This window comes from Chaetodon auriga, chromosome 3 (assembly GCF_051107435.1).
Source record: "Chaetodon auriga isolate fChaAug3 chromosome 3, fChaAug3.hap1, whole genome shotgun sequence".
In the NCBI taxonomy this organism is placed as follows: Eukaryota; Metazoa; Chordata; class Actinopteri; order Chaetodontiformes; family Chaetodontidae; genus Chaetodon; species Chaetodon auriga.
The window spans coordinates 21,555,926-21,581,610 of record NC_135076.1 but is presented as its reverse complement, the minus strand read 5'-3'; the positions used below and the strand labels follow the sequence as shown (position 1 = coordinate 21,581,610).

Genomic DNA, 25,685 nt, shown 5'->3' with positions numbered 1-25,685 from the left:
GCGTGGAGGAGAACATTTTTTATAGCTCCAGGTTAGCTGGCCAAACTCCCCCTGCTGAGGAGGACCATGCACTGGAACATTGTCTAATGTAGCATGTGATTGTTTTGGCAAGACTCTGACGGTTTTATTTTGAAAAATGGCATAATGCTTCCAGCAGCTGACTGCCACTAACCAATCAAATGTGTCTCTGCACAATTAGAAACACCCCCATCTCTTTATATTTAACTCCAGAGGATTTATTATTACAATGTATTAACAATCATAGATGGAGTGATGTTTAATAAGCACAACATCTGGACTAAATACGTCCAAAAATAATCCCTGAGAGCAAAGAATAAACCTGTTGCTTCTTCTCTTGGAGCCCCATTAATAAGAATTACAGCCCGTCCACTGGAGGCTCATCTGAGCCTCGTCTGCTTTGTGTTTATGCGATTAGAAAGCATTATTCCAATATGGAGGAAAGAGGTCGTAAAGCTACTATTGTGCAGACGCGGGCACTCCTACGCCTTCAGTCTCCCTCTGCCGTTCATTGGTCCATTCAGCATCTTCAGCACCACGCAGGCTGAACAGCGACACTCAGCCATGCAGCTTTCAGCAAATGAGGATGCCGAGCGGCGGACGCTGCGCTGCACGGCTACTGTGACACTGTTTATCTGATTTTTGTTTTTTTGGTTTTTTGGTTTTTTTTAGCCGTAATGCCATCGTTTCATCAGCCGGTGACAGATGTGGACAGCCGGTTTACTTGCAGCTGATTGCCTCCCTTGTTTTGATCGGAAACAACCCGCCCGTGTCGTCTAACTCTGCAAGAGGAAGCGTTTTTTTTTTCTTCTCCCCCATCACAGATGCTCGGACTCGCAGGTTTTGTTTGTTTCACCGGGTTTCCCTCCCGTCGAATCGACAGGCATGACGGACAGTAACGCCGCCGCTCGGGTTAAAGGCAGCAGCAGCATCTCATGTGCAGTGCCGCATCAACAAGCCTCGCCGCCCGACCACCGGGTCCCCCTGCCGGCGCTCCGGTGTCCGCCGGTCCCCCGACGCCTCTTATGACATGACATCTCGGGGAAGAAGGAAGAGGATCAAAGGTTAGGGGCAGGGGTTCGAGCAGGAGCGCAGACGGGTCGGATCCGTGGGGAGAGGGCGCGCGGAAACAGTGCGCACTGTTTGAGTGGAGAGGAAACAATCACACCTCAATCAAAAATTCATGTGATACTTTATTAATCCCTGCAGGGTACTTTCTCTTGTGGCTTGCTGCCTCCAGGGAGGTCAGAGCACGGGGTTAGCCACGGAGCAGCGCCCCTGGAGCGGGTTGATGTGCCCGTACGACAGCAGGGCGGGTGCCTGCTGACACAGAGGGACTGAACCTGGATCCTGGTCCCACTGGACCCAGCTGTCCCCCCGCTCCTGTGATCTCACTGAAGCCTTATTGTGATTCTGATCTGGGCCTACAGCGTGGTAGCACCCACCTTTGCCTTACAGCTTCATCTGATGCACGGCCTCATAGTGTTGATACTGGTCGAGTCCCGGTCAGCAGTGCTGTTCCACAGGCCTGTCAGGCTCTCTTGGCTGCTCCTGACCATCACCTTTACCTGCACAGCCATGGGCTGCATCCAGAGCATAGCCTGTAACAAGTCACGCATCAAACGAGAGAACATCGTGGTGTACGACCTGTCCGCCACCATAGACCACTGCCCGACTGTCATCGAGGAGAACTCGCCCATAGTGCTTCGGTACAAGACGCCCTATTTCAAAGCCTCGGCGCGGATTGTGATGCCCCCTATTCCGCGCAATGAGACATGGGTGGTGGGCTGGATCCAGGCGTGCACCCAGATGGAATTTTACAACACCTATGGAGACGTCGGCATGTGAGTTCACACCTCTGTCACCTGCGTCCCCATTACACCCCCGTGACGTGCTTTCAGATAGAAAAAAAAAACAAAAACCTGTGCGCGTGCGTCTAGTCTGCGCGAGGCTTTCAGCATGCATGCTCGTACACACACTCTGTGCAATAATGTGCTGTGTGCATCACGCTGAGTTACATAGAGGAGCATTTGTGCACGCAGCAGGTTAACTGTGCTCGTCAGCCTCCTTCATTCAAACGCCCACCGACAGATTCTGTTCCTGTGACTTTGGCACCTAAATAGAAAAGCTGCTATTAAAGGAGTTAAACAACAGTTGATGCTCTCACACTCAAATTGTGCCCACGGAGACATGTCCTCCCCCACACCCCCACGACACACACACACACACACACACACACACACACACACACACACACACACACACACACACACACACACACACATTATCTGGAGGGCATATGTGAGGGGGTGTTTAATCCCCCTGGGTTTAGGGAGTGGGTGGGTGTAGGGGGCTTAGGGTGTCTTGTCATCAGATTGGTCATGAAAGCACAACAAATAGATGGAAGGGGGCCACCAGATGACAAAAACTGATGGGCTCAACAAAGAGATCATGTTAATCCACTGACACACTGAACCACTTGATATCATTTACAGCCGGCTGTCGTCTCATTGCAAGCTTGTGTCTGGATAAAAATTTTCAATGATCCTGTTACTTCTGTTGTTTTCCTTGTCAACAGAAACTCACCACTTTTAATATCTCAGGCAAACAAGTATGCAACAACCTTTTATCCAAATGTGAATTAAAAAAAAAAAAAAAAATCACCGAAATCCAAAGAAGTGGAACTCCCAAAGTGACAGGCAGTTCATTTATTATTGATGATATAAACAGTTTTGTGCTGTGAAAGTTGAGCTGACACTACTGATCATTGTCTTTATCAATTAATCTGTCAGTTATTTTTTTCAATTAACAATTTAGCCTTAAAAACGTTTAAAAAAAAAAAAAGAGGTTAAGAAATGACAAGATGACATCTTTGAATTGCTTGATTTGGCAAAACAACACACATTGGAGAAGCCAAAACATGTTTGGCTATTTTGTCTGATAAATGACCAAAATTATTAATAATATTGCTAATTACTTAATAAAATAGTCATATATTTTGTGTTGATTGACTAATCTCTGCACTGTGAAAGGGATCAGGCCTTTAAAAAGCAACTTAACAGCAGTTGAAAATCTTAGTTTTGGTCTTTTCGTGGGGTTTGTTCATAGTGGTAAAAGCATAAAATGTCACCATATGAGTCCTTTAGACGAAAGGCTCACAGTCACCCAGAACTCTCCTTGCTTCCAGTCTCATACTGTCTGCCTCCTCTCAGGTCGAGCTGGGAGCTGCCTCAGCTACGAGAAGGTCTGGTGAGGGCCATCAGCGACTCAGACGGCGTGAGCTACCCCTGGTACGGAAACACAACAGAGACGGTCACCATCGTGGGCCCCACCTCCAAGCCATCGCGTTTCATCGTCAGCATGAATGACAATTTTTACCCCAGCGTCACCTGGGCTGTGCCGGTCAGTGAATCCAACACACCCTTACTGACTAACATCAAAAGGGACCAGAGCTTCACCACCTGGCTGGTGGCGCTCAACACCACGTCCAGGGAAAAGATCCTGCTCCACACCATCAAGTGGAGGATGAGGGTCGACATATTGGTGGATCCATCCCTGCCTCTGGGCTCCAGGGCCAGGCTGGTGGGCCGGGTGCACCAGGACCAGCCTCGTGTGCTGACCCGCATGGAGCCCATCCCTCCTAACGCCATGGGGAGGCCCAACGCCAACGACGCCCAGGTTCTGATGTGGAGGCCGAGGAGAGGTCCTCCGCTTGTCGTCATACCACCCAAGTAGAGCTCCGAGAGCATCTGATTGGCCGTTTGTTACATCATATCATAGTGGGCCACTTCTGCAATGAAACGGCTGACAAGATTATCAGATGAAAAGACAAAAACCAGACAAAACGAAGATCTGTAAGCAGGCTTGAACTGTCAATGGCACAAATCAGAGTTGCAGCCTTTTTGCGATTAAAATCTTGAGGGGACAACTGCCTTAATTCCCCACCGCTGCCTTTGACAATCCAGAAAGTATGTTGGTCTCTCCTTCTGGTGCTGTCGAGCTGCTGGGCGTCCAGGCCTTCACTCCGGCCCGGCACAGCTGAACGAAGCTAACTTTGAAAACCCGCCATCAGTGCTGGGATGTAACGCAAACCTGTACTGTAGCTACTCAGGCCCAGAAAGAAGTGATCAAGCCTAAATACTGACCCTGTTTAAAAAGGTTCTTCAGCCTTAATGATGACGTAATACTGGCCTGCTCTGTTACTGTACAGTAAAGTGCTGTGTAAGAGTGCAGCCAAGGAAAGGTGTTGGTGTTTATGTGTCAAACAGGTCCGAGGAGGACGACAGCGCTGTGGGGTTTATCCATTACGGACAGAGATAACTATAATACCAGCTGAGACGTTACTGGATGATGTGCTTTTAGAGATGATGTGAGTGTGGGTGTGCAGGCGTGTGTGTATGTGTTTGTGTGTTTTCTATAATGGAGCCCCAGGGTTGGGTCCGGGCTTGCTGCTTTGTCACACCAGACTGCCTCACATACACACACACACATACACACACACACACACCAGGGGCCTCATTTGTGATTATGCTACAGAAAGGGTATAAACAGAAAGATTGCCGACATACACGCATCCTCAGAGCTACTTCTTCGTTGTTTTTTTTTTTACATATCACAGAAAATGTTGAAATCACAGCTTGGATTCGGTGACATGCACGCAATTTGTGTGCTGAGATGAATCTTAAATGAAGCCCTGCAGCAGGATTTTCTTCTCTTTTTTTGTTCAAACACAAATGGCCAGTTCGTCCAAGCTGCAGAGCTTCTCGCTCCCTGCCTTTTGAAAGCCAGCGATGCCTGAGTTGATGACAGCCTTCTACAGTCAGAACATCATTCTGCCTTCCCCTGTCCCATCTGATCAGATTTGTGAGGTGAAGAAGCAAGGTTACTGTATTTTACGAGTCATAAAATGAGTCTGTCTTCTGTTTGTCCTCTGCGAGAGAAGCAGAGCTACGACACGTCTTAATCCAGTCAGTTTATGTTGTTAAAGGTTGTATTGAAGGAGGGCTGTATTTATGTTAGAGGACGTAAAGAATCCGTTTGCCTAAATTACAACAAAACGTAGCTTCTAACTTACTCCCAGCTTGTATTTAGCCGTAAAGATTTGGGGTATTTTCTCTGTCCCAAGTTTTGAAATATCTGTCAGAGTGGTGAAACGAATGAATGTAATTTCCTCTTCGCTTTGAAAAACAGCATTTAAGCAAGAGCCTGCAGCCGTGACAGCAGCTCTGTGAGGCTGCACCAACACTGACGAGCTCAGGACGACGCTAACATGCTGGTGTTTGGTCATTAACCAAAGTACAGGACAAACTAAAACAATGACTTAACAATCAGTTGATTACCAAAATCCTCTGGACGCCACAGATATCTGAGCCAAACGTCATGACCATTTTACTAAAAACCAAAAATGTCCACCTCATGCTGGAGGAAAAGCAGAGGAACTGCCAAAGTAATTAGGATACATATCGTCAAGGAACCATGAATATGCATGAAAGTCCTTCAGTAACATTCAATCAGGACCAAAGCAGTGGACTGATCCCCATCCAGAGCCATGCCAGAGTGTATTTCTGATGAAAAATTAGCTTGGGTGGAGGCTGACATCACATGGACAGATTTTTTAAAACCTGCAGAATTAAAAGTGAAACTATCTACAAGGCTGGATTCAGACAGAAAATGTGCGTTTTGTTGTCATTTGGGTGAACGGACCCTTTGAAGCAGTATTTGGTTTGGTTTTTGTACGTCGTACAATCTCTTGTGCCATTCTGATCTTTTGTAAGATGTGTTTTTAATGAAGATTCACGACTGCAAATGGAAAAGCAGAGTGCAGCCTACCGACTCTGAACATGTCACACTCGTGTTGAAGACGTTGCTCACTGTTTTCCAGGCGGGTCTATATGCTGTATTTCTGTTGGTACGCGCTGAGTGGGCCAGTGAAACAGGTCAAGCTGAAGTGCTGAGCTGGTCCAGAGGAGACAGAGATGAAGAGAGGCGGAGGATGTAACCACGTTATCTTACCCATGCTGCTCATTACTCCTGGTGCAAACCGAACGAGCCTTCGCACGCACACACATAAACACACCTCATCTAGAACGACACTAAAGCCGTGATCGCCGAGCGCTCTGCCTGTGCGTTGCACGCCCTGCAACCCACTCATCATATAGAAGGCGTGGACAGCGGATACCTTAACAACATGCCTATTGTAGCCATGACACAGGAGCAGCTTGTGAGGCAAACAGCACGCGAGAGCCCACGTCGACAATCAAGGGAAACATCTAGAGCAGCACTTTTAACTGGAGAATCAAAGCAGCTGACGCTTACTGGTCTGCGATTTTATTCAGAGGACTGAGGCTTTTTTAGGGCGAAACAGAGCGGAAACCTTTTTCACACGATGCCCCTATATTAAAATATAGCGTTAATGAAAACATACGTTTATACTTGACCAGGAGGTCACAGGGCCTCACGTGTCTTTTACAGTAACAGATGTGCCTGAGGACTCGAGGGCAGAGCGGAGCGTTGGCCCTTTAAGGGGAGCTTGACTTGTTAATTCCTACTTGTTCTGCTGATCGACCGGAGTCTGATGCAGCTTTTGGTTTAACATGTCTGGGTTCTGGTGTTTTACAGTGTTATTATAAGGAGGACGTGAAACTCTGGCGTGTTACAGTCCTTTCTCTCAGACTGTCTGGCTTTTGCATGCAGTGTTTTTAAACTCATTAAAACAAATGCCAAAAATATCAAGGTGTGAATTTATTCATGTTGTTTGCAGTTCTGAGGCGATGTGCCAAGAATTAAATTAAACTAGACTTGCAACTGCGCTGAAATGAATCTAGAATCAGCCGTCAGGGGAGGAGATTGAGATGCCTTTTGATTGGATTTTAGCAGTTGAAGCTGTGTGTGTGTGTGTGTGTGTGTGTGTGTGTGTGTGTGTGTGTGTGTGTGTGTGTGAGCGTCTTAGTGCAGGAAAGGAGATAAACTGTGAATTCAACACAAAGACACATTCAGGGACGTTAAAGGAAACATTGTTCTTTTATAAAAGATTCACATACTGGTAATTAAAATAATAAAGTTATTAATTTTACCCGCTTTCTCCCAAGAAAAATAAAAGTAGTTCCAGAAGAAAAACACCAGTCAAACCGTACAATCCAAAATGACTCTCTGTGTATCTGTGAGCATCAACAGTTCAGACTTAGCTGGACCACATTCAGTAATTTTCTGATTACTGTGCCACAGAATCAACAGAACGTATTGTTACAGGAGCACAGGACGTGAGGAGCTGGGTGTTCGTAATCAGTGGCTTTGAAAAGTCATGTAAACGCCTGATTAATGGATGAATAAGTTAAACAGACAATTCATTTAGATGTATAGATCACAATTTAAACGGCGCGATTATTTACACCCGAGGTTAACGTAATTTCAAGTTGCACAAAATAACCTTCAGCACATATTAAACCGTCCGTTTCACCTTGAACGAGAACCTGTTACAGCTCAGAACAGCATTTCTCAAGTGTCAGATTAGTTTATTCCTGTCGCATTTTATTCATACACCCAGATTACTGTCAAATGTTAAACTCCAGCAGACACACGCGGACCAGAGTCATACACGAAAACAGCTCTGCCGCTGAGACACGCTCTATATGTTATCAAAGACATCCCAGCGACTATATGTTGCCTGGCAACAAAAACTGTTTCCAAAAATAGCTGGACAAAACCCAAAACGAGCGCCGTAATTAAGGAAACAAAAACGAGTTATGGTCACTTCAGCTACCATAGTCTAAAGGCTCTCGGTGCATTGACTGTGAGTTTTTTGCCCCGAGTTTTGCCTCCCAGGCCGATCGGGCCTCTAAGGCTGAGTACGAATCCCGACTCTGTTCCAGGCTTGAACCCCAACCGTGACCCCGAACTGAGCGTGACCGTCATGCCGTGCGGTACTGTACACAGCCTCAGAGTCGACCGGGACCTGGGAAGGCTCGTTTCAGGGAAAAAAAATGGGTTGAAATGTGCTTTCAGCTCAAAGTGGTACAAGAAAGAGCCTTAAATACAGCAGCTCTGAGGTGAACAAGCCCACACCAAATCTAAAAAACACGGTTGTGAAGAAGCTTTAGAAACTCCTGCCCATCTGCCTCTTCAATACTTCTGTGCAGTGATACTCAACTTACGGCCCACAGGCCAAATTTGGCCCACGATAGGGTGCCGGGTGGCCCGCCGACCATTTTCTAATTCACAGTGACAATAAATCCATTCACGCTGGGAATTTTTTGCCTTTTTATACCAATTCTGGGCTGTGCGGAGGGACAGATATGCCTGTTTGTATGTTGGGATAAATTAGGCTGTCAGCACACACACACACACAGAAGGCTGATGGCCTTTCAGGCTGTGCAAAGTGCAGCAGGATCAGACAGCGACAGCTAGATTCCACCTGGCACGGCTGCGTGGCGTTCTGGCTGCGATGTGGTTTTGTTCTGTCGTCTGCAGGGCTTCAGAGTCCACTGGGAGCGTTTCAGAAGTGAAGCCTGCCCAGTTCTGTTGATTTGGTACTTTATCATGAACGTTTGTGCTTCCACCTCAGGTAAGTCCTTTCTTTTTTGGTCTGTTTTAACTGTATTTATTATTGATATATGGTTGGTAGTGGATGTTTTATTCTGAAAATGTACTGGATTCGCTGAGCGGTTCCTGTGTCTGACTTCCGGTCTGGCTCGATCTGCTCTGAGCAGTTTGACGTGGCGTCCGTCAAACACAGACCAGGCGCGTATTTTCAGCGGAGAGCCGCTTCTGAAACGCCCCGCGGGGCTTCTGGTGGAATCAAAAGTGGAACGTGACACAGCCGTGCCCGGTGGACTCTGCAGGGGAAACAACTGAAGAGGAGCCGAAGTGATGCAGAAATGAGGATCACTCTGCTCCCATAAACGTGTTTCACACTAAAATAGCTTAAATATGCTTCTGATTCTGTCACAGGTGGAAGCAGTTTATGTCTATGGAGTGACTGCAGGATGGATTCCAGCTGTTTAATGTTGTATAAACTTTGAAATCTAACCAAAGCATTTACAACTAAACTCAGTTTTAGTGCAGTAAAAGATGCAAAAAAACTGACTGCAGTAAAAAATGCAGTAAAAGATCTGATTTGTTAGTTTAGTGAATAAGTCATTTAATTTGAAAATGTCAGAGAGCTTTTAATGTTGATTCGTCTTATCTTGGTCATTTTGCAGAAGCGGCCCCGCGGGGCGAAGTAAGCTGAGTATCCCTGCTTTAGTGTCAAAGTGTGATCGATGTGGCAGTAACAGTGACTGGCAGTCAAACAGGCTCTTAATGAAAACAATCAGTCGGTCCCGTGGAGAACTAAAGGTGCGGCGGCCAGGATTATCTCTACAGCGGTGACTGGAAACACTGGTCGCCCTTCTCAGCTGAGGCACTTTTGGTGTGTGAGACCCATCACAGCGTTGTGCTTGCTTTTTGTTTGAACCGTCTCTCCCTGTCCCTCCGCTCCCAACCTGCTTACCTCCTCCCTTCCTGCTCCCCTTTTTCTGTCTCCTCCTTCCCGTGATCACAACATATGATAAAGACCTTTCCCCTTCTTTTCCTCCAGCCCTCTGTCCTCCTTTCCCCTCCACGTCCTGACGCTCCAACAGGACCTCCTACTGCTGCTGCAGTGTCAGCCGTGAGTGTCCTATGCCCTGCTGGGGTTGGGGGGCGGCTTGCCTTCGTAGCCGTACAGGAAAGTGGCCACGATGACCAAAACGGCCCCCAGGAAGAACACGCTGTGGACGACAGCAGACGACACGGTCAGCTTGAAAACGTGATTGCGGGAAGGAAAATAAAGGTAAAGAAGTGCAGACAGGAGGAGGGGAAGTGACTGTGTCCTCTACCTTGTGGGGTCGAAGTCCTGCAGCCAGAAGTACGATATAAGAGTTGACAGGATGATGGAGAGCGATGTAGCAAAGCCCTTGAGGATGTTGTCTGCATACTTGATGACCGCCGCTATGACCAGACCACCCAGCGCCTGGAGAAACAACAAACACACAGACACAGATGGACGGAGGCGTGACCTGTGCGGGCCGACAGGGAGTCTGGTCCACGGACTAAAGGGTCCGTCACCCCAGAGGCCGGGCTACACATGTGACAGCTTTGGTGGGAAACACACTGAATCGCTGGCTGTGGAGCGAGCGTTACCTGCAGCGCCACGACAGTCCAGGTGACCGTGTTGTATCCCTGGAACATCCCCGACTCCTTCACCCTCTCTCCATCGTAGGCCAGCATCCCAAAGAGGCCAAACACAAAGCCAAACATCCCTGGAAACACACACGGAGTAAACGAGTGAGCTGAAGATCTGAAGTCTGAGCAGAACAGCACTAAACTGTCGTGATTCAGCTAAAGAAAGAGATTCAGATGTGTTCAGAGCAAGCAGCAACCAAGCAAAGTGCAGAAAGCTGCAGTACCTCTAATGGCCACTTGAGGCTGACTCCAAAAATGAGTCAATCCCCCATATTAAAACGCCCAATTTACAGCAGAAGTGCTTACAGCCTGGTGCAGTTTTAGTCTCTAAAGCTAAATTCCCTGTTCATGACAACATTATGGGGGTGAATTTTTTCTATAACTCACTTGTTTGAATTTTATTTTTGGCCTTAAAGTTATGCATAATCATGAGCATGGTCACTCTGAGGGACAGGAAGACACTAGGACTCAACAACCAGGCTTCTATCAGCTCCATCTCAGCTCCACCTTTGCGTAACTTTGGATTAGCCAGGAGTCAGGCACCGCCACGACATCACTGAGCTTCACCTATGAGACACTTATGAGTGACATCATGGAGACCACACCCGTGTTTTACACAGTCTGTGGTTCAGAGGTGAATTTAGATGCGAGATTTCATATAAAGTCAGCAAACAAGGTCGTGCAAGGATGTGTCCCTCAATAACTTTAGTAAAGATTTTGTGATTGAGGATTTAAATACAGTTGTGAAGTACAGAGACAAGAGGAAAATGGAGTTTAAAAAAACTGTTCTGGGATCAGTCAGAGGCTGTGCTGGCACACAAACACACAAAAGCATGCTGTACATAGACTGGATTGGTTGCTAACTAGCTGACAGCTAATGCTAACATTTGTCAGTCCTGCGCCTGACTGAGAAAGAGTTTAACACATAAGCATAAAACTGCAAACTGACCTTCTGTAAGGATTAAATAAGCCATAATGTGTTCATTCGTGAGTTTTAAAGGGGCTGAAGTTGGATTTTGTTACCTACAGACTAACTGTCCCCCTCCTTCTTTCCAGTCTTCATGCTAAACTAAGCGAAAGTTGTGTTGACGCTCTCTTGGCTCTCGCTTTCTATTTAGTGTACAAGCATCGATCTTCTCATCCAACTGTCAGCAAGAAATCAAATCAGTGCTTTCCCCAAAAACATCAAACTAATTCATTAACATCTTGCTCCAGCCTGCCCTCCAACTACTTCTCAGTGTCATTTTATGTGTTTCCACATGTTAATTGTTGTAAAATTATTGATTAAACCTTTGAAAGAGCCTAAAGTGGCATCTTCAAATTGTTGCTGGATCAACACTAATTCCTAATTTCCTTAATTTCATATTTTCTTGGATCACTTTAACAGCCGCTAACAACAACAGCAAAATAAGCCCAGCCTCTCCTTCACTGCTCTTGCTGCAGGTTTGGGCTCCAACATTTAAAGCAGGTGAAAAAGCTCCAAGCTCACACCAGGAATCGCAGGAGACTTAACACATGCCTCACACGCTCCGGGGTAAAAATAAACTAGACAGGAACATTCATCTTAACAGAAACATATCGGAGGTAAAGAGCCCAGCTGGCTCTCTGAGCAGGGAAGAAAGGAAACTGTCCACACACACACACACACACACACACACTCCAGAAACATGAAGGTGCCTTTTTCAATCTGTTTTCCTCACATCGTTCCTCTGCTGATGGATCAGCATCCATCAAATGGAACTTTAACGTTACTTTTCGCTGCGTTGAATTACATTTTACATGCACATTGTCCTGTTCGAGCCCGACCGGGCAGCCGATCGATTCAACTGATCGATGAATACTGACCGAGCTGGATGTTCCGGACCCAGACGCTCTGCTTGCTCTCCTTTAGGATCTTCTCAAAGTAGACGCCGGCGAATCCACTGGAGCAGCACGCCACCAGAACCGCTGCCACGCCAACAAACTGGGAGCCTGCAGAGAGGGCCTCCTTCTCTGGGACCACCGTGGACTCTGAGGGCCACTGCACACACAAGAGAAGCACTTGGATTATAATAAAGCTTGAGCTTCAAAGTTCAGTCTTGATCTTGGAAACAGAAGTTTGGCTAAAAAGGAAAAAAAAAAACGCCTAATTCAAGGTCCAATTACTAGTATTGATTAGATCTTTCAATCCACTGAGGAAGACTGCAAGACATGGTTGAATGCTAGTTAGTGGGCCTGAAGTAAAAAACAAGTAAAGTCAAAATATAAAACCACTGCAACTGATTTAAGAGACGGCCTCAGCAAGACGTGGACGGGTGCAAACTATTTTTATGGATAAAACAAGTGAGAAATAACATGGTGATTAGTGAGTTTTGGAGCTGCTGGACCAAACCAGGTTAGCTGTTTCCCCCTGTTTCCAGTCTTTGTGCTAAGCTAAACTAACCCTTCTTCTAGCTGTAGCCTAGTATTTAAGGGAAAGACATGAGAGTGGTTTTGATTTTCTTATTTAGCTCTCGCCAAGAAAGACATTTCCCAAAATGTCAAACTATTTCTTTAAGCTCTGCAAAAGGAAACTGCACCCCCGGTGTGTCAATATAAGAGGACGCAAAACAAACAGCTCAGATCATAAGAGTCCAGAAAAGTTTGCATGCCCCTTAAAACATAAAAACAGAATGTGATCATTTCTAATGCTTTTTGGCATGTACTCAATTGAAAACAGTACAAAGACAATATATTCAAAGTGTGACCTCATCAGCTTCACTGACTTTTGTAAATATCTGCTTATTCTGAATTCCATGCAGCAACATGTTTCAAACAGGTTTGAACGGGAGCAACAAAAGACTGAGAGAGCTGATGAGTGCTCACCTGTTTGGATTGTTCCACAGGTAATCAGGCTCATTGGTAACAGGTGACAGTGTCATGATGGGTCTGAAAGGTGCATCCTCCGTCACTGCATGTGCTCAGGAACATTTCCCACAGCTTGTTTGCAAATGGTTATATTCTGTTTTATTTAGGTTTTACACAGCGTCCCAACTTTTTTAGAATTGAGGGATGTTCTCACGTGTTTTCTAATGAATAAATATCCAAATGCTGATGAAACGTCCACATGTACGTACTTAATGAGGCCTGAATAAAGGTTCACAATCGCTCATCTCTCTCTGAATTCTGATGCTGGGTACCTGAAATTCACACAAAGGCATCTTCACAACTTTGCCGAGTTGTAAAAATGCTGCAGAGCGTGAACTCCTGCGTTATGTGCTGCAGTAAGCAGGAAAATGGGTGTTAATGCAAAAAAAAAAAAAAAAAGTATTGTAGCCACAGCACTTTTTCATTCTGGAGCGAGAGGCTGTTTGCCTTCCACCTCTACACCGACGCCAAAACAAAGCCTGCCGAGTGAGAACTAACAGCACAAACCTTGAGAACGAACGGTGAACACGAGGAGCTGCATTAACGCAAAAACTGGCCAATTATCTCAGTGGATTCATGCTGACTTTTCAGCTCGTTCGTTCGCTTGTAGGTGGGTGCTTTGGCTGTGTGTTAATATCATATCGGATGTGATGATCTGCTGTTTGAGCCTTCAGGAGGCGTCATGGATAAACAGCCTGGTTGCGCAGTTCGGGAGTAAATGTCTGTACCCGTCTGATCCTGCAGATTTCTGAAGGTGCATCTTCACGTCCTCCTCCTCCTCCTCCTCCTCTATTGTGCTTCTGTCTGAGTGCTCTGCCAATATTAAGATCACATCCAGCGTAATACCAACTGACTGGGCATTTTCTTTGTTTTGCCAAGAAGGAGGAGGAGGTGATATCACAACAGTCAACACTTCATCATTCATCAGCACATCCCTTGTAACCACTGGCAGCCAATATTTATTCAATGTTCCGGTTCAGGCCTCATTATTTAGGTTTATTTATCGAACCTTCACACAGCCACAGGACTCCCTCTCAGAGTAAGAGTTTCTCGTCTGTATTTGGCCACTGGAAGAAATTAAAGATCACGCAATCATTAAAGCTAAACGAAACATTCCCAAAACGCAGCTGAGTAAACGCTTCATCAGGCAAAGTGACAGCTGCAGAATTGGCCGCAATCTCTCTCCTCTTTGATTTAAAAGACACTAACAAGATGGATTTAGGCTTTCTGTGGGATTCTGGGCAGACGGGGTTCAGCAAACGAGTGCAGACTTAAAAAGCAACCTGAGCGCAGAGACGGAGAGGGAACACGCTGAGAATCACTAAGATTCGGGCGAGCGGTTAGTCGATGGCTCTGAGTTATTTCACAAGCTTATTCTGCCTCCTGAATGTGATCAATTCAAGCGAAGTTTGCCCACAAATCTTTCCTGGCTCCCTGCTCCACGGCCGCTAATCAGAGAGAAAGGTCCCACTAGCAAACTGTGGCGTATGTAACAACATTAACCGAGTAGATCACGTCCCTCAGACTACGGTAACATCCTCTCTGCAAACACGGCTGCTCCGAGGAAGAAACACCAGCCGAAAAACTGTAAAAAATACAAAATGTAGACCTCTGAATAAAAATGATGAAACAAAAACAACATGGCAGTTCAGTCTGATTATCAGGCGAGCGGAACGATCTTGTTTGTGATTCTGTGTTCAGTGTCGTAGTTGAACAACCTTTGGCCACCTCACACCAGAAGAGCTGAAACTTACTCATGATTAGTTTGATCACTAATTAATCTGGTTCCTTTATCAATCATTAGCCTATAAAATGTTAAAAATGCCCATTACAGCTTCCCAGAAGGTGACATCTTAAAAGTCTTGATTGCAACAGTGAAAAATCCAAAGATATTTAGTCGATAGTGATATAAAAAACATCACATCCTCAATTTTGAGAGGCTGGAACGGGAGAATGTTTTGGCTTTTTTTTCCCTCCATCTTTGATTAAAACGATTAATCCATCACCAAAAGAGCTGCAGATTATTTTTCTCTTGGTCGACTCCAGTTATCGATACATGTTCTCAGACATGACTGAATAAAGAATGCAAACGTATTCTCGCTCATTGGAGGACGCTTAGCTGTGGGATCTTATTTTTTTAGCCCGAGCAGAGATTTGTTAGCTTGCATCTCATCCCGTCTCCTCTTAAAAACAAAGACTTTCACCCAGCCGATCATGTCTCCGCTGTCGTTCATACAATCCATTTACGTGAACTTTTACTCTGATCATCGGTGGAATACACGGCTCTTTAAAAAGCAGCAGCTCGAACGGACACCCAGGAACCACAGACAGGGTGTGAGATTTTTCATTTCTACAGCTACCAAACAGACAAGAAGCTGCACCGGACCTGCACGAGAGTCACTCCGGTCATGAGAATCAGCAACGAGATCCACTGGTAGATGCCCAGCCTGCGGCCCAGCATCGATACCGAGAACAGCGCCGTGGTCAGGATCTTCAGCTGGTACGTCACCTGATGGAGACAAAGTGGGGAAAAAGGTAAATAATCCCTGAACGAGGATGTCACACGGCCTCCAGACACAACCCGCCCTCTGCTGTACCTGGTAGGTGGCTGCGTCCAGGTTGGACAAGGCGACGTACAGCAGGTTGTTCTGCAGCGTGTAGATCCCCGAGGGGATCGCCAGCTTCAGCGTTTCGATGGGTTTGTGGATAATTTCCTGCCGCAGGATGCTGTTCAGAGCTCGCATGCTGTAACCTGAGGAATGAAGGCAAAGTCAGACCACAGTTGACTGATTTATCTGATAACTTTGATGATGACTGTTGGAACAAGATCAGTTATTGGGACAGGATCCAGACCTGAGGGGCTTCCTGGTTTTACAGATAATTCAATAAACCTGCTTCTGTTGCGTCAGGCAGTAGGACAGGCGTAACTCAAAGAAACAACCCGAAGCAACCTGACAAACCTGATTCCTCCGTGAGAGAATAGGGGGTCAGTGACAGCATAAGAGCTATTTTCAGCCTGAATTATTGCGCCTCAGCACTATTTGTTACCATAAATATGTCCGTGGCACTTTCAAGTACCAAACTCTGACACTCTTTTTACTCATTCTTTGATCAGACAGTTTGGGATTTCAATCATTATGTTGCTGAGATGTATTTTCTATTTAGGCAAAGTTCTGGAGCGGCTGCTGATGTTTAGACAACATCGAACATGTCAGAACTTCTGATTCAATGAAAAAAAGTTTTGTAGAAAACTAGAAATGGTTTCTCATCAATATCAAAATCAGCTCTTTTATCAACGCTATCATCAAAAAGTTTCAGACAATAGTCAGATCTGGATTTTAGTATTTCACTGGTCTCAAGCTTGTTAGATTTTAACTATTTTTTTCATGTTGTATCAAAATCCAAATCATTTTTCATAGTTTGCGCTCAAAGGAGAAATAAATTCATTGATTAAGTCGACAAACAAGCTGGTTCCAGCTTCTCAGGTGTGAGGTTTTGTTGCTTTTCTCTGCTTTTAATCCACATTAATGCAGTTTTCAGTGTATTGGACTGTTGGTTATCTAAACAAGTGATCACATTAACCTCTGCTGTGAGTCTCTGACGCTTTATAGGCCTCACAATAAATGAATAAAAAGATTAGACCAGGTGAATCTAAGGAAAATGAAGGCTTCGTGGCACCCCTGTGATGTGAATGTGATTGCGTTCAGGTGCGCTCACTGTGCTCCTTGAGGACGAGCAGCATGCAGCTGAGGATCTTCAGGACCTCAGCCACCACCACGGCCGAGGAGGCCAGGTACCGCGGGCCCTCGGCCTGCAGGGTGCGGGAGTACCGCATGGTGAGCACCAGCGAGGTGGTCTGGAACACCAGCACGCCCAGAGAGACGTACTTCAGCCGGGGTGAGGCCATGTCTGCTGGTCGGTAGGAAGCTGGACACACAAAAAGAAGGCTTTCAGCAGGTGAACGAGGCTTTTACTCACAGACAGACACGAATGAGACAGAGTGGCTCACCTTTCTGTCTTTCCCTCAATGGCGCTTTAAAAGCAACTTCACTGGTGTAGATATTCGCCTCTACACAAAATAAAGCCCCTTTTAGGATTAAACCTCGGGTTTTGTCTGCTCTCAGCAGCTCTCTGTCAAGCAGGCAGACCAGGTACTGGAGGCTCAACCCAGCTGTCAAAACAGCAGCACTTCACGTCCTGGCGTCCATTGACCCGCGCTGGATACAAATGCTCCCTGAAAACCGCACATTATCCTCTCAGCGTTTCCACACCGACTGTCCCATCGTTTAGTGACATTACGGCGCGCTAACAGTCACAGAAAAGAGTAAACTGTTACGAGAAAGTCTACCGATAGAAAGAAATCTCATACAACTAAGATCCTGGATGACTTCCGTGTACAGATTTCTTCCTCGTCTTGCGTCACGGCTTCCTGCGCGAACCAGCGCCTCCTGCCGGACAGACTACACACTGCGCCACTCATATTTATTTTAAACTGTGAAATGAAGCGTTCAAGGTGATTTCAAAGGTATTTCCTTTACAGAAATAACAGAAGAACAAAAGACGACGAATAATTACATATTTATAGCCAAATTCTCACCAAATATTTTATTTTTTGGAAGATCCAGCATCAAGCATCTCTGTGTCAAGTAATTCAATGAAACCACAAAAAAAAAAACATTGTTTCTACACACTACTGTAGTAATGTATTTTTTTAAAATTACTGTTTCATTCTTATCAATATATTCACATTGTACTGTAGAAAATACAACCACTGACCTTAACATACTAATTTTACATGGCAGGAGGATACAGAAAAAAAACGTAAACATTTATAAAATAGGCATTAAAAACATGGAAAAAAAAAAACTTTGATGATTGATTGGCATGCATACGCACACCTATACTCATCTGGTGTGTGTGTGTGTGTATCTATATATAGAAGTCTGAATTCTGTACTCGTCTGTGTCAGACTCAAACGATTTCAAACTCCAGCGCTGTCTGAACCTGTTGACAAAAACACATCATACTTAAAAAAAAGACAGAAGTGCAAAAATCTATGAAGATCTGGGCTTTATTTCAATAAGCACATTTGGTTGATCATTTGGTTTTTTTTTTTGCAACAGACAACTTATTTTATCATCAGTTTTAGTTCTTCTACCTTATACAAACACGGTGACAACTACTTCATATGGCATGTATATTATAGGTTATTTGGTTAACAGAGGAAAGTACAATAAAAAAACATTTTATATACAGAACATAGACACATGGCCTTGCATATGAACGGGAACCGACATGCTCAGTTCTTTATGAAAAACGCTGACTGACACCTCAATGTACAGTACTTGTGTTTTGTGAAACTGCAGGGACATTATCAAGTACAGAGAAAAAGGTACAGGGTAAGATTTATTGAACATGATTGCAGTGGTAACATTTCTTGTGATCAGATGTGCGTGCTGTGCGTCCAACTCGACAAAAGAATCACAACACGAACTGAAACGAGGGCAACGGCTGACAAAAAAATGGACAAGATGTAAATTTTTGGCAGGAAAAAAAGAAGAATTTGGTCTTAGAGACGCGGATGTTCCTTTTTGAAATGTCAAAAATAAAACGGCGAATGATTGTCTGTGTCTACAGAGCAGTCCCACAAAGCCACGATCAACATCAACTTTACGAAGGCAGACAAATAAAAAATACTTTATTGAACGTCACTCACCTCCAGACTTGGTTTGTGAATCATGACAATTTAAAAAAAAAAAAAAAAAAAAAAAAAGGTGCACAGATACACTGATTGTAGTTAAGCAAAAGGCAAAACTGGTTAAATGATTTTGGAAGAGAAACAGTTTAAAAAGAGGCGGTTTAAACGGTAAAAACATGCACCTCTGTAACATTCAGAATCATTCGAGAAGTGCGAACAGAATTGGTATAAAAAAACAGAAGTCGACAACACGTCTCTGCCAAACCGGACTCAGTAACAACAAGCAGAATGTGCTGTAAGTCTATGTACATTTCATCATAACATACTAAAACTAATGTATGTATTTGCATAAAGTTTGTCAAGCTTCTGAATGAATCCCTCAACAACACGTGAAGTGCAGTCTGCGGCGAGACACAATGTAACTGCACCCAAACCAACTCTGATTTGGTTTTCAAATCAACGCTTTTTGTATTTCTGTAACAGGAACTACCTTCAAAACACGGGTAATACACTGTGTTCTCACTGCACCTGCAGCGTGCAAGTAAAAACTGCATTTACTGAATGTTCAGATGTTTGATAGGAAGCACTAATATCTATCAATTGTAATCAATGCAGTAAATACATTTAACCCTTGTTCTCACAAGAGTAGAGCTATTTAGTAAAATGATGCATCTGTGTGCATTTCTATATAATCTGTAATTTTATTCATCTTTGTAGTCATGCAACAGCATTCCATGAAATTCCCCCTTTAGCTGATAAAAAACGCACGAGTAAAAAAAAAACAATAAGGCAACAGCAAGGTAGTTTTGCTGACTTAAAGCATCAACTGAATGTGACCCATCGTATTACAAAAGTAGAATGAATGGTTTCGACGAGGAGTTAGTATTGGCAGGCTTATCACATTAAACAAAAATAAGGATAGCATATAGCAGAACGAAGTAACAATGTCCTCAAGAGCAGATGACATCGATGCAGAGCGTCCTCTGACCCGTCTCAGTGTCCATCTGAGCAGTCTGTTTTTCTGATGCAATACCAGCCGGCCGCCATCTGGTCGGCAGTTCCTCGATGATCCCTCAATAAACAGTTTGTGTTTGGGTGCCAAGGGCCAAAAAGAAAAGTCTTGGCCAACAGAGAGCAGAGGATGCTCAGCTGGGATCGAAGGCACTACACGGAACGTTGACTTCAGCTCGTGACGGGCGGCCAAGGTCCACGCTTTTTTTTTTTTTTTTTTTGGTATTCAGAACTTTTGCTTTCTAGCTGGTAATACTCAACAACGTTTTAGGAACTATACACACAGTTTTTCTTAAGTGCAAAAAAGAGAAGAAAACAAAGAAGGGGAGGTGACAGATTATTATAATGAAGAACAAACAAAGAGAATTAACGAGAGAAGTGAGAAAAGCATTGTATGAGTTACTATGTGTTGTTATTTAACTACACAGAGCCCCCAAAGTCAGTCTGTTCATGCTTTCCTCTGGCCGGCCTACGCAAACACCTGCATGTTTCCGAGCTGAGGCTGTTGAGAGGCCTGCTGCATCTGTTGCGACTGCGGCTGCAGCTGCACCTGCTCTGGAATGTGTGTGTGGTGTGAAGACGGCAGTGCGTGGTGGGGGTTCCCCAGAGGGGTGGGGCTGGTGGTGACGTCAGACCAGTCCGAGTTGGAGTGTGGCGAAGAGGACGACCAGGGGTCTGGGGACTCGGGTGAAGGGGTGAGATATGGGTGCTCGCTTGGTGGGTGGGCAGAGTGGCCGGGGGTGGTGCCCTCTGAGCCGGCGGTGGTGTAGCTGTGCTGGGAGGGCGGTGTGGGGTACTTATCCACGGGGCTCTGCATGGGCGGATAAGAGGGCAGCTGCCGTGACTGGCCCTCGATGGCCCCATGGCCTCCGTGGCTGACGGTGTGGGGGTGCTGCAGGGTGTGGGGGAGCCCGTGCGCCATGCTCATCTGCTCAGGCATCTGGTAGATCATACTCTGGGAGCAGTGGAGGTGGCCTGGCCCCTGCTGGGAGTGGCCCTGATTCTGGTTCTGCCCCTGGGACTGTGTGACCTGTACCTGTCCCGGCTGTGGCTGCTTCAGCATGGCCTGGCCTCCCCCGGGGGCCATCATCTGGAACGTGACAATGGGCGGCAGCTGCTCTCTGCTCATGGTGACATTCATGGGGGTCATCATCGGGCCCTGGCTGTGGTGTTGGCCCATGCCAGGGTGAGATCCTCCCATCTGGTGCGGCACGAGGCCGAACATGTGGCCGCTGTAGCCGTGCTTGGTCATGCCCACCCAGCCCTGCTGCTGTCCCAGCATGTGGCTGACAGGGGGCAGCATGGGTCTGGAGGTCGGGCTGCTCAGGAGGGGAGGCGAGTTTGCCGTGGTGGAGACGGCGCCGGACACGTCGCCTGTGTACGAGTGCGGCGATTCCAGGGAGTCAACAGGTGACATGGTGACAGAGCTCTCTGGAAGTCCTGCTGCCTTGACGCCATTCGCGCTTCCTCCCCCTGCACCTCCTCCACTTCCTCCTCCCACTCCAGCACCCACGCCTGACCCCTCTCCTCCAGCAGGCTTCTTTCTTCTCTTCGCCTTCATGTCTTTCAGCTCTTTAGCTCCCCCACCAACACCTCCCACCTTCGCTCCACCTCCGCCCCGCCTGCTCTTCTTGCCCTGCGGGCCCGGGCGCATGCCGATGAAACCCGCTCCATTCGCCCCGCACATAACAGAAGAATTTCCTCCTCCACCCATGTGGTTAGGCCCATTGTGTGGACTGTGAACCAGATTGTACTGGTCCAACAAGCGCACGATGTCATGATGCATACGCTCTTGAGCCGTATCGCGAGGCAACCGATCCAGGTGGTCGGTGATGTCGCGGTTGGAGTAGTGGTCGAGGAGAACCTGAGCCGCCTCAAAGCTGCCTTCTCTGGCTGCAAGAAACAGCGGCGTCTCCTCCTGAAAGAAAACGCAGCAATGAATCATATGTGTGATACAAACATAAATGTCATAAAGCACATGAACACATTAGACTATACAGGGATGATTTCAGAGGTTTCTTTGGGCATTTTGATGAGTGGACTCTCAATTTAATTTGTGCATCTCAGAACAAGTAAAGCTCTGAATAACAGTCATTAAATGCAACTTTTTACATATGTGGGTCAGTGCACTTTTCACTTAAATAGTTTTGTAATGGGTGACTTAAGTAGTAAAGTACCTTTGTTTGTAAAGATTTTGTTAGACTTTTTATTACTGTTACACTACTGTATACACAGTCTTCATAGCAAGCACACAAACTAAAGAACAACGGTTTGAAATAGCACAAATGAAAACACAAGAACCGACCTTATTGTCTTGCATGTCACGGTTGGCTCCATTCTTCAAAAGCACAAGAGTTGCCTCCACATTATTAACTGCAGCTGCCCAGTGCAGAGCAGATTTGCCTGAAATGGTAGGACAGTGAGAAGAGACAAAGAAAAACATCCATGTTAACCAGAATGAAGTTATTGCAATTTTCATAACTCTGCTACTAACCAGAGCTCCTCAAGTCTTTAAGCGTTACTGTCCAACCAGACTGTGAAGCACTGAAGCATGACAGCGTACTACCATGAACACTTCAGATTTGCATGGATGGATCTAATCCAGAGGCCTGTCATGCTTACTGACCAGCATGATTCCTCATACGTATTCTGTAGTTTCAATATGAGGATTATTGTAATCCAAATAAGTGTGGACATGACATGCTGTGATTCATACACCAGGCTTCCATTACAAGAATAAGTCATTCCACAGGGAGAGTAAATATATGGAAAGCTTGCTGACCGTGGTCGTCGACAGCATTGATGTCAGCGTGGCAGTGGATCAGTTCTTCCACCATGCCCTCCACAGCGAGCCTGGCTGCCAGGATCAGTGGTGTAGTGCCATCATTCATGCGGGCATCCAGCTCGGTTGCACGATTACGGATCAGAATCTGAGAGACGACAAAGATACAGACGCACGAGATATGAAGAATACGTGACCGACAACATAAAAAAAGTTGTTCTGGCTGATCTGATTGGACAGCCGTCTCACCTGGAAGACTCCCTGGGCATCAGCCGCCACGGCAGCATGTAGCGGAGTTCTGCCCATGTTGTCGTGGGCGTTGGGATCAGCTCCAGCGTCCAGCAGTCTCTTAGCAGCGTCCGCCCTGGCATAGCGGGCAGCCAGGTGGAGCGCCGTTTCTCCCGTTCGGTCGGTCTGCGCCATCAAAGAAGCACCCTGAGCAATCAGGTCTGAAATGACACTCGGCCCTGGTTCATCTCCTCCGCTCTCTTCCTCCTCTTCTCCGTGCAGGCTGCAGTCTGGGCCTCCACCGTTACGCAGCGATGCCAACATCAGTGGGGTGAAGCCATCTGAGAGAGGTGAAATTCAGTATTGAAGAAATGATTGAAAATCAATCAGATCAAGATGTCAAGAAGTGCATTTTTCTCACCGGGTCCCTTCACGTTAACATCCAGACAGTCAGCATCCAGGTCGGCCTGTGGGGGAGTGAGGGTGATGTCGGCGGCCTTGCGATGCTGCAGGGTCCACTCCCTCCGGTCAACGCCTCCATCCATAGCGATGGGCAGCAAGGGTTTGTCTTCGGTCTATAACGAGCAACAGAACTTGAAACAACGTTTCACAACAACCAAAAACCGTTCCTCATGTTCCAAACATTCCTTGCCCAATTTAATTTAAACTACTCCCATCCATCAGCTTTATTTGAGCCATTCTTTTTTTTCTGTCTCAATTCACTTACTCTTGGTTTCTTGGATGGGACTTCGTCTTCCAGCCATCTCTGACTCTGACCTCCATCAATCATGGCTCCATCCTGGGTCTTGAAATTCCTGATATGAGGAAAAAATAACATGAAATCTAAGTGAAAGTAACATTTCATTCTGCTTCTATTATAACATGTATTCCAGGACATAGAATACATGTTACGTTCCAGCTCTGTTTCACACTCCAACACCAGTATTGATCGCTGGGAGCTGGCCAGTACAACCACTTTCTTCTACTGATGCCATGGTGTTGTTCCAGTTACTTAACGTACAGTATCTTACACAAAGGTTTCATAACCATAGGAGGGATACTTATCCACTGTCTCTGCCCACATTTCCCCTAGATCATCTGTATTTCACTATGATATGACGTCTCACCAATTACTTATTATCATTAATCTTTTATATCCACTCACTTCATGTCAAAGTCGTCCTGTCCGACAGGCTCTCTCCTCTTGTCATTTTTGTTGGCCAAGAAGCCGTCAGGGAGCCACAGGACACCATGTTTATGCTTCCTCTTGGCTGCGAGGACCCCCAGCACCAGGATAAGCAGAATAATAACCACTGCAAGTCCGACCAACCACGGTAAGATCGACTGCTTGATTGGAATGAGCGGGTAACCTGGAGGATACAAAGACAAGCCCGCATCAACAGTTGTTTTGTCTTCATTTGATTTAGGTTTTTACCTAAAAACAAACCAGTTAAATTCCATTAGCTGCTGAATAACTTACTACTGTTAACAGACACTAGAGGGTAAGGCAGTTCAGCCTTGATGTGTGCTGCTGCGATGAAGGATGCGGCCTCGTCAGCGTTGGAGAAACAGTCCACAGAGGTCTGGGAACATTCCCGGTTATCGATTTCCAGGTACACCACAGATCTGCGCAGACAAACATGAAAAAGAAAAACAGTCAGTGACACACAGTTAACCGGTGATCAATTTTGTGCTACTCAGCATTATATGGCAGCTTGAAAAAAATTAGGCGAGTATCCCATCATAAACTGTCCTTACCCAATAACCTCCCTCTGCAGCTCCCGCTTGCTTCTTCTCCTCTGTACTTGTCGTCCGTGCTCCTCGTCCACCCCAAAGTAAGGGTACACCATTGGTTTCTTATTGTCATCCAGCTTCACCTGCAGGTTGGTGTGCAGCAGGGCTCCCAGGGAGCGCAAGAAACCCCTCAAGTCTCCAAGCAGCTCCTCGGGCTGCAGCCGGACCACGATAACCAGTGTGCCATTCACCAGTTTGGCTGGAGTGTCAGAAGAACAGTCCAGGCCATCCCAGCCACAAGCCTCCGTGTAGCAGCTCTGGTCACAAATACCATTACCATAGTGGTCTGCGCAGTACTTGTCATACCTGAAAATACACAATATGAGGAGGATGGGAGTTTGGTTTTTTGGCTTCACAACATTTTGGGCTTTAAAGGTTCTGCAGCAATGGCAAAATAAAGAGGAGGGGTCACATACTTGCAAGAGGCCGGTGGGATCTCCTGGCACTCAAAGCTGTCAAAGAGGCACCCAGGGTTGTCACACTCCTTATCACATTGCCCATTCTTAAAGAGATCCCAGCAGGGGACACTGGCAGTGCAGTTAAGCCACGGCTGCTGCCAGTTGAGCGAGCAGTCTCCTCCATCCCACTGACATTCATGGTTGTTACACTGATCGTCACAAACTTTATCTCCTGAATGCAGCTCACACTGCAGATAAGGGCAGGCTGACCGGCCTGGGATGAGTAGTTTGTTTTCACAGTATCGTCCAGAGAAGTGCATGGGACAGCGGCAGCTGTACTGGTATGGGTTGGATGGGTCTTTGACGCAGGTTCCTCCATTTTGGCAGGTCCACGGACACCTCTGAGCATTCTCACAGTGAGGCCCACTGAAGCCTGGCTGGCACTGGCAGTACAGGTGGCCAACTGTGGTCTCCACACAGCGCCCACCGTTCTGGCATCGTAGCTTTAAACAACTGTATCCTTCTATTTCGCCACAGTTGAACCCAGTAAAGCCCTGTAAAACATGAGATGTTGCTGAATTTTAATATATTGATTTAGATGCACAAAAAACACTGCAGCTGACGTTTCATGAAACAAATTACTATAACTACACCTAGGCTCCTACACATC

At 46.1% G+C, this 25,685-nt stretch overlaps 3 protein-coding genes across 3 annotated transcripts in view; 1 reads left to right on the top strand and 2 right to left on the bottom strand.

Annotated features, from left to right (window-relative positions):
- The first annotated feature begins 574 nt into the window (after positions 1-574).
- On the top strand, positions 575-6,746 carry fam78bb (family with sequence similarity 78 member Bb). Its single transcript, XM_076726103.1, has 2 exons — positions 575-1,862; positions 3,231-6,746. The coding sequence occupies exons 1-2, from the start codon at positions 1,486-1,488 to the stop codon at positions 3,751-3,753; spliced, it is 900 nt and encodes a 299-aa protein (XP_076582218.1). The 5' UTR covers positions 575-1,485; the 3' UTR covers positions 3,754-6,746.
- Positions 6,747-7,014: 268 nt separating this feature from the next.
- slc35a3a (solute carrier family 35 member A3a) lies at positions 7,015-17,527 on the bottom strand. Its single transcript, XM_076726102.1, has 8 exons — positions 17,114-17,527; positions 16,822-17,031; positions 15,702-15,856; positions 15,491-15,613; positions 12,064-12,238; positions 10,177-10,295; positions 9,873-10,006; positions 7,015-9,764 (listed from the first exon to the last, which is right to left on the bottom strand). Exons 2-8 carry the CDS (start codon positions 17,009-17,011, stop codon positions 9,674-9,676), a joined length of 987 nt encoding a protein of 328 aa, XP_076582217.1. The 5' UTR covers positions 17,012-17,031; positions 17,114-17,527; the 3' UTR covers positions 7,015-9,673.
- Positions 17,528-18,157: 630 nt separating this feature from the next.
- notch2 (notch receptor 2) overlaps positions 18,158-25,685 on the bottom strand; it is a 42,309-nt gene continuing 34,781 nt past the window's right edge. The window contains exons 26-35 of the mRNA XM_076726114.1: positions 25,034-25,569; positions 24,582-24,923; positions 24,304-24,449; positions 23,989-24,193; positions 23,551-23,638; positions 23,245-23,398; positions 22,845-23,164; positions 22,596-22,743; positions 22,119-22,216; positions 18,158-21,731 (exon numbers count right to left, since the gene is read on the bottom strand). Coding sequence (XP_076582229.1) covers positions 20,283-21,731; positions 22,119-22,216; positions 22,596-22,743; positions 22,845-23,164; positions 23,245-23,398; positions 23,551-23,638; positions 23,989-24,193; positions 24,304-24,449; positions 24,582-24,923; positions 25,034-25,569 — 3,486 coding nt within the window. The 3' untranslated portion in view covers positions 18,158-20,282. The remainder of the gene's footprint in view (positions 21,732-22,118; positions 22,217-22,595; positions 22,744-22,844; positions 23,165-23,244; positions 23,399-23,550; positions 23,639-23,988; positions 24,194-24,303; positions 24,450-24,581; positions 24,924-25,033; positions 25,570-25,685) is intronic.